General features: G+C 37.5%; 1 protein-coding gene across 3 annotated transcripts in view; it reads left to right on the forward strand.

The window, feature by feature from the left end:
* The window catches only part of Tmlhe (trimethyllysine hydroxylase, epsilon), an 86170-nt gene that overhangs the window by 60760 nt on the left and 16384 nt on the right, over positions 1-9026 (forward strand). For all 3 annotated transcript variants that reach the window (XM_031346464.1, XM_031346467.1, XM_031346465.1), the window contains 2 exons: positions 208-487; positions 3213-3332. In XM_031346464.1, the coding sequence (XP_031202324.1) occupies positions 208-487; positions 3213-3332 (400 nt within the window). The remainder of the gene's footprint in view (positions 1-207; positions 488-3212; positions 3333-9026) is intronic.

Below are 9026 nucleotides of genomic sequence, written 5' to 3' on the forward strand. Positions count from 1 at the left end.
AGATTTGAGTGGAAAGTGTTGATTGGGCAAGAGGAATTGGAAGAGACAGAATGGGAGGTGGATTTGACCAAAATATGTACATCTATGAAAATATCAAATAATTAAAAATGTTAAACTAATGTTGAAAAGAGAATGAACATTTTTAAGTAATAAATGTTTGGCAGTATTTCTAAATTTTCTTCTAATGACTTTTTTTCTCCTTAAAAGGGCCAGATGGTCATGTGACTAGATATGATCTCGATTGGCTGGTGAAAAACAGCTATGAAGGGCAGAAACAAAAGGTTATCCAACCTAGAATATTATGGAATGCTAAACTCTACCATCAAGCCCAAGTTCCATCTGTTGATTTCCAGTGTTTTTTAGAAACAAATGAAGGATTGAAGAAGTTTCTGCAGAACTTTCTGCTATATGGAATTGCATTTGTAGAAAATGTCCCTCCCACTCAAGAGCATACAGAAAAATTGGCAGAAAGGATCAGCTTAATCAGGTAATGTACTACCTTTCTGAAATTCACAATAACTAATTTCTAGAATATGAGCACCAATTAAAAGATATACAGAGAGCTAGCTCATGGAGTACTTGTCTCAAATTCAGGTTCAGTCTTAGGTTCAGTCTCCAGTACTGTCATGGCCCCACAATAATCTCTCTGTCCCTCTACACCTCTCCACCTTTCTCTACCCCCCTCCCACCCCTTTCTGTCATTACTTCCCCCTTGTAGTATAATCTGCTCAAAAGAGGACTGAATTTGTACTATATTTAAAAAAAAAAAAACAGGTTGATGTCCCTGGGAGGTCTGCTCTTTTCTGAGAGGAGGTGGGTGTGGGGTAGGGTAGATCTGAGGGAAAGGGGAGGTGGAGGAAAGAAATTGGGGGAGAGGAGGGAGGATATATGAGATAAGAATTTAAAAGTGGTGTAAAAATTATCCGTTTTCATCTTCTTAGATTCCTAACTTTCAATCATAGATTGGTTGTTAATGCCTCATTGAATATATTGTATTACAATAATTAGCATATTTATACCCTAAATTTTATTTTGGCCTTACAGCAACCTTTTAATAACGTGTGTTATTTTCTGTTCCGCTAATAAGCACATAATGCTAAGATATACTCAGTGATATTTACAGGAATACTCTGATATAGAGTGCATAGAGTAGTATAGAGATTTAAGTACCATAGATTTCCTGCTCTTAAATATAGTATTATTTTCATTACTATTCTTCAGTTCTAATTTTCTCTTTTCTTTATTCCTCTATCTTCAAAAGATTAAATGAAGGCAAAAAATCTCTATAACACATGAATAAAATGGGAACTTCTGTCACTCTTAGTTATTATATTATCTAATATGTTAGAAAAGTACTATTGTTGAAAATCTGAACATTAATGAAAGACAGGAGTTGTTATATAAATTAAAATTGTCCCTTTTTTCTTTTTTAATAGATATTTTCTTTATTTACCTGTCATATGACATTTCCTTTCCCAGTTTCCCCTCCAAAAAAGCTAAAAAAAAACAAAGAAAAAAAAACCCTGTTCCCTCCCACCTCCCCCTGCTCACCAACCCACCCTCTCCTGCTTCCTGGCTCTGGCATTCTCTTACACTGGGGCATAGAACTTCACAGGACCAAGGGCCTGCCCTCCCATTGATGACTGACTAGGCCATCCTGTGCTACACATGATGCTGGAGCCATTAGTCCCACCATGTGTACTCTTTGGTTGGTGGTTTAGTCCCTGGGAGCTCTGAGGGTACTAGTTAGTTCATTCATATTGTTCTTTATGCTAAGGGGTTGCAAACCCTTCAGCTCCTTGGGTCCTTTCTCTAGCTCTTTCATTGAGGACCCTATACTCAGTCCAAGGGATGGCTGTGAGTCTCTACTTCTGTATTAGTTGGGCACTGTCAGAGCCTCTCAGGAGACAGCTATATCAGGCTCCTGTCAGCCAGCACTAGTTGGTATCCACAATAGTGTCTGGGTTTGGTGATTGTATATGGGATGGATCCCCAGGTGGGGCAGTCTCTGGATTGTCCTTCCTTCAGACTCTGCTCCATAGTTTGTCTCTGCAACTCCTTCCATGGGTATTTTGTTTCCCCTTTCTAAGAAGGAATGAAGTATCCACACTTTGGTCTTCCTTCTTCTTGAGTTTCTTATGGTTTGTGGATTGTACTTTGTGTATTCCGATCTTCTGGGCTAATACCCATCTATCAGAGAGTGCATACCATGTGTGTTCTTTTGTGATTGGGTTACCTCACTTAGGATGATATTCTCCAGATCCATCCATTTCTCTAACAATTTCATAAATTCATTGTTTTTAATAGCTGAGTAGTACTCCATTATGTAGATGTACCACATTTTCTGTATCCATTCCTCTGTTGAGGAACATCTGGGTTGTTTCCAGTTTCTTGCTATTATAAATGAGGCTGCTATGAACATAGTGGATCATGTGTCCTTATTACATGTTGGAGCATCTTCTGGGTATATGCCCAGGAGTGGTATAGCTGTGTCCTCTGGTAGTACTATGTCCAATTTCCTGAAGAACAACCAAACTGATTTCTGGAGTGGTTGTACCAGCTTGCAATCCCACCAGCAATGAAGAAGTATTCCTCTTTCTCCACAACCTTGCCAGCATCTGCTGTCACCTGAGTTTTTTATCCTAGCCATTCTGACTGGTGTGAGATGGAATCTCAGGGTTGTTTTGATTTGCATTTCCCTGATGATTAAGGATGTTGAACATTTCTTTAGGTGCTTCTCAGCCATTTGTTATTCATCAATTGAGAATTCTTTGTTTAGCTCTATACCCCATTTTTAATAGGGTTATTTGGAGTCTAACTTCTTGAGTTCTTTGTATATATTGGATATTAACCCTCTATCAGATATAGGATTGGTAAAGATCTAAAATTGTCCCTTCCTACAAGTAGCCACACCATTGTTTCTCTAAAACAAAAGTAAATACAAGGGATGGTCTTAAATGAGGAGACTATTAAAGTTGTATATAATCAATATGCAGTGATCCCTGAGATTTCAGAATGTCTAATGTTTTCAGTTCATGTTCTTAGAATGTCAATTGGTGAGAGAATTTTCAAGACTTGTATTTTAACTGTCAGTTTCACCTTATAGATAGTAATATGTAACAATAACTATTATATATACACACATATGAAACAATGATGAATGAAATAAATTTACAAATGTGTAATAGTTTTTTCTTGATTTTATTTGCCAGAGAAACCATCTATGGAAGGATGTGGTATTTCACTTCAGATTTTTCTAGAGGTGACACTGCATACACCAAGCTAGCTCTAGATCGGCATACTGACACTACCTACTTTCAAGAGCCCTGTGGGTGAGTATATTAGACTTTTCCAGTGTTGTATCCTTCTAGTCTTGAATAGTTTCTTAATCATTGTCTATTCTATTTCAATGAAGATTATACCTACATACTGTGGTCTTATATGAGTGTGTCTCTGTCTTCCCTGGAAACATAGTCATTTTGAAATATTCTAGTTCAGTCCGCATTAAACTTTTAGTAATAAAATTTGTATCTAAAATATAGCACATATACATATGGTGTATGTGTGAAGAGACAGATACTGGCTTATACTTTAGCCCTAGCTGCTTTTTCCTAGTACTAGAACTCACTATGCAGCCTAGCCTTGAAAAATCCTATATCCTCTTGCCTAAGATTTATAAGCCACCATACAGGGCTACAGTATTTTCTCAAAGTAATTACAATTCACAAGAAAAAAACTTAACTATGAGCTTTAGAAAGTACATTTTGGCAGGGCTAGGCACGGTGGCATAGGCCTTTAATTTTAGTATTCAGGGAGGTAGAAGTAGATGGATTTTACTGTGTTCAGATAAAGCCTGGGCTATACAGTAAGAATTTATCTTTTAAAATTTTATATTTTTTTTTGTATTTAGTTACTGTATTATATCAAAGGGGTCCATCCTATAAATACTGCTGTTATTAGAATGATATTAAGAATCTTACAAGAAATTCGAGAGTAGAAATTGCCAAAAGATAACTTTTTTCATAGTAAATCATATACTATACTCATATACTATATTAAAATTCCTTACTATTTGCTATTTATTAGAGGCCTCTATATTTGTTACTTTGAGGTTATTGATCTTGTTTCTGCATACAGATTATGAGCTTGAAACAATGATATTAGTAATATGATTGCATATGTACATGTGGTGTTAAAAAGAGAGTAGGAGAAGATGATGATATCTGGCTGATTACTGTTACATTGGTAAACTAATTTACTAGGTTTATTTGAAAAGTTTATATGTTAAGAGTATTTTGGGCCAATGAGATGACTCAGCTGGTTAATATACTTGTCATCAAACATGATGACCTGAGTTCAGTCCCTGGGACATCCACATAGTGGAATGGGAGAACTGATCACCACAGGTTTTTCTCTGGTCTCCACAAATGTACTATGGCATGCATATGTGTTCACATTTGATGACCAGAGATAAACTATGTTTACTTTTTACTTTTTCTAGTCAATTGTAAAGACTGAGTAGATTTGTAGCATAGAGTTAGTAGTGAAGAGTTAAAGTTGTAATATCACCTAGACCTTGATCTGCAACCCAGTCTGAACATGTATTATTAGCTTTTTGATGTTGAGCATGTTAAGTTAAAATCTCCAAGCTTCCATATCTTCATCTGCAAAATGAGATTAACAATACAATCTACCCATTAATATTGATAAATTAAATTATGTGAGAAATTTAAAGTACTTAACATTCTACTCAACACTAAATATTCAGCAAGGAGTAGTTGTAATTCACTTTTGTTATTGTAATCACCACTATCATCTTCATTGTTACACATCTATCCTTTCTAAAGCCACCTTTGCTTTAGGTATCATCCTTTCTTTAACTGTAGCTTTCCCTCTATCTTTAGCCTTCCCATACCTGCTGACTTTCTATCATTCAGCTTTATTAATTCTCTACTTTTGTATATTTGCCTAGACTCTTATTCTTTTTTCTTTGTGTATGTATTCTTTTTATATCCTTTTATAGCTAAGCTTTTTTAAAAAAATCTACAGTTAATACCTTTCAAAAGTTATTATTGCCGGGCGGTGGTGGCGCACGTCTTTAATCCCAGCACTTGGGAGGCAGAGGCAGGCAGATTTCTGAGTTCGAGGCCAGCCTGGTCTACAGAGTGAGTTCCAGGACAGGCAGAGCTATACAGAGAAACCCTGTCTCAAAAAACCAAAAGAAAAAAAAAGTTATTATTAGCATACATTAAGTATAAAGATGAGTCTCATTATGATAGTTCCATATATTTTTATAATGTACTGTAAACATATCCATCCCTTCTATTAGTCTTACCTATCTACACTTCTCCCTTTCTATTTTATTATCCCTAGTAGACCCCTTTCAATTTAATGTTTTTTATCCTCATGTTCAATAAAGCATGTAATACTTGTTTTATGGCACTGACTTAATTTGCATAACACTTTGATCTCTCTTTCCAGTCATTTTTCAACAAGTGACATATTTTCATTCTTCTTAAAAGCTAAAAACATATTTGTGTATAAATGTGTGAGAGTATATTGTGTGAATCTGTGTATGTGTGTGAGACAGACAAACAGATAGACTTTCCACTCTATTGGTAGGTTGTTAGCAAGATTTTATAAGTCAGCTACACAGAGCTGCAACTGTCCTTGTGGTACACTGACTTAGTTTCTTTGGGTATATTCACAGGAGTAATATAACCAAATTATCTTCTTGTTTTCCTTTTATAGAAAATACATTTTTTCTCATTTAATATATCCTTATTATGGCTTCCCTTCCTCTATACCTCCCAGTTCCTACCCACAACCCCTCCTATCAAGACCCACTCCCTCTTGTCTCTCATTAGAAAACAAATAAGTTTCTAAGGAATAATAATACAAAATAAAGGTAAGACAAAACAAAAACTAACACATCAGAATAGGACAAAATAAACAGAAGGAAAAGAGCCAAAGAAAAGGCACAATAAATGGATATAGATGCAGAGACCCACTGGTTCACACACTCAGGAATCCTATAAACACACTAAACTAGAAGCAATAATATATACTCGAAGGACTTGTAGGATAAAGAGAAGAAACAATATGTAAAACTTAAGTAAAATAAAATTTCTAAAAAGCAAAAGCCTTAATGTGACATTATGAAAGAAAGAACCTCCAAAGATGCCATTGAGTTCATTTTCTGTTGGCCATCTACTCCTGGGCATGTTGCCTTCTGCTTAAGAGTAGTTTGTTTCTCCAAGGCCCCCAGCACATATATAGCTGAGGACTGCCTTGTCTGGCCTCAGTGGTAGAAAATACACCTAATCCTTGAAAGACATGAGGCCCAGGGTAGGGGGATGCTGGGGGGAGCTCTCTCTTGGAGGCAAGAAGGAAGAGGAATTGGAGGAGGAACTCTGGGAGGGGGGGCCGGGAGGGGAGACAATGGCTGGAATGTAAATAAATAAAATAATTTTAAAAGAAAAAGAGTAGTTTGTTTCCCCAGTGAGATACCCTTGGAAAAAACTAATTTATTAGCAAGTAGTTACCAATTGGCGATTGCTTGAGGATTAGGCATAGGTGCATGTGTCCACTTTTCCTTTCAGCCCTAGGACCTCATCAGGTGCAGACACATGCAGAGCCCATGCATACTGCTTGAGTTCATGTACTCAAATCCCATTGATTTAGAAGGCCTTATTGCCTTGATGTCCTCCATCTCCTCTGGCTCTTACACTCTGTCTCCTCTTCTACAAGGAAGCCATAATATAGCATATGCGCACACACACACACACACACACACACACACACACACACACTCTCGCACTCACTCACCTTGCCTGGATATATAACCACAACCTGCTCAGCTGTTCAGTATTATTTATATGTATATGATTCCAGGACTAGCCAACCACTTAGTATTGAACCATTTATTACCAATTAAATGGTTCATCTCTGAAGAAAACTATTTTATCTGCTCTCAACATTCTTTAATTGCCTATACTTCTTTGTTTAGGGTTATGGCCCCATGAGATTTTTTTCTTCCATGTTAACATGTCTAATGTTTTACTTCTTCAGGTCTTGATTAGGAAACCATATTGTTGAGGTATCATGGTTGAAGCTTCCCTGTGGTTTCTAGGAGATACAATATCACAGCAGATTTCTTGGTCCTCTGACTCTTAAAATTTTGGAGGCTACTCTCCCCTCTTCTGCAATGTTGCCTGACCTTAGGTGCAAGAGTTGTATGGTGGATGTATCAACTGGGAATGGGTACCCCATGATCATTTTTTCTGCATTTTGATGGTTATGCTTTTCTATAATAGTTTCTATCTATTGAAAATAGTTTTATTTCATTTTGTTTTTGTTTTATGGTAAGGTGAGAGCTACACTTATCTGTGGGTATAAGGATAAATATTTATAATACAAGTAGGTATTATGTTGATGAAGGGGTTATAGATTTCTAGTGCCAGGCATGATTTCCCTCCTGTTCAGCAAGCCTTAAATATAATTAGAAAGCTGTTGGTTACATCTAAGATATAAGTGATACTATTGCACCCATAAGGCTATTGTGCCATCTTGGTCATCCTTACATTTCATGAATGTGACAGCATGATATAATTATTGCTTGATTCACTCCCTTGAAAACTTGTATGGCACCTTCTCATGTCTGAAGTACATGGTGTCTTCAGCAATAAGAACCAACCTCAACCTTTGGGAGGCAACTAAGGCCAAAAATAATAGTCCATATTGTGTTGGGAGTCTCTTGAACTCCCCTGACTACTAATTCCAAAGCTGGTTTCTCATGCCTGGTATTGTAGTTTTGTTAGTCAGTGTCTCATGGAAAGAACATTGTTATCTCAAATAGGATAACTTCATTTAAACTATATATTTTATTTATACACATATATTTATATGTGACATATATTATTCTAGGTGAATAAGTAACAATATGATTTCTTATGGCCTTTAAAGTTGTTTTTCTTTTATTTTTTACATCATTTCTTCCTTCCATTTCCTCCCTCCATCCTCTACCTTGTAGTCCCTCTTTCAAACTCATGGGCTCTTTTCTCGTTAGTAGGTGTTGCATTCATATATTTACAATCAAATCTCATGATAATGATACAGGACTTTTAGAAGGACATAAATAACTCCCTTAAAGAAATACAGGAGAGGTCCGAACACCAGGAATAACTGGGACCAACTGGACCCAGGCACGCAGGAACTCCACCAGCCCAGTGGCAAAGGTTCCTTCTGGTCTGTCTGAGCCAGTGCCCTGAGCAGGCCTTGGGTGCAAATTCCGCAGCAAGTCCCATAACACCCAGAGGAAGCTCCACTCCCAGGCGCTCTAACATGCCAAGGATCACAGGATCCCAGAATCACAGGATCCCAGAGACAGCTTGACTCTGAGGAGTTCTGACACAACCAGGTTCATAGGAAGGACAGGCTCTAGTCAGATATAGCCAGGGAGTTAGCACTAGAGATTACCAGATGGTGGGAGGCAAGCGTAAGAACATAAGCAACAAAAACCAAGGTTACTTAGCATCATCAGAACCCAATTCTCCCACCATAGCAAGTCCTCAACACACCATCACACCCACCAGAAAAGCAAGATCAGATCTAAAATCACTTCTCATATGATGATGATACAGGACTTTAAGAAAGACATAAATAGCACCCTCAAAGAAATACAGGAGAACACAGGTAAACAGCTAGACCCCTTAAGAGGAAACACAAAAATCCCTTAAAAGAACTACAGGAAAACACATCCAAACAGGTGAAGGAATGGAAATAGAAACAATAAAGAACTCACAAAGGGTGGCAACCCTGGAGTTAGAAAACCTAGGAAACACATGGGGGGACTCATGGCTCTAGCAGCATGTGTATAGAAGAAGATGGCAAAGTCGGTCATCAAAGGGAGGAGAGGACCTTGGCCCTATGAAGGTTCTATGCCCCAGTGTAGGGAAATGCCAGGACCACTAAGCAGGAGGGGGTGGGATGGTGAGCAGGGGGAGGGAGGAGGAAACAGGATTGTT

This window comes from Mastomys coucha, unplaced genomic scaffold (genome assembly GCF_008632895.1).
Source record: "Mastomys coucha isolate ucsf_1 unplaced genomic scaffold, UCSF_Mcou_1 pScaffold25, whole genome shotgun sequence".
In the NCBI taxonomy this organism is placed as follows: domain Eukaryota; kingdom Metazoa; phylum Chordata; class Mammalia; order Rodentia; family Muridae; genus Mastomys; species Mastomys coucha.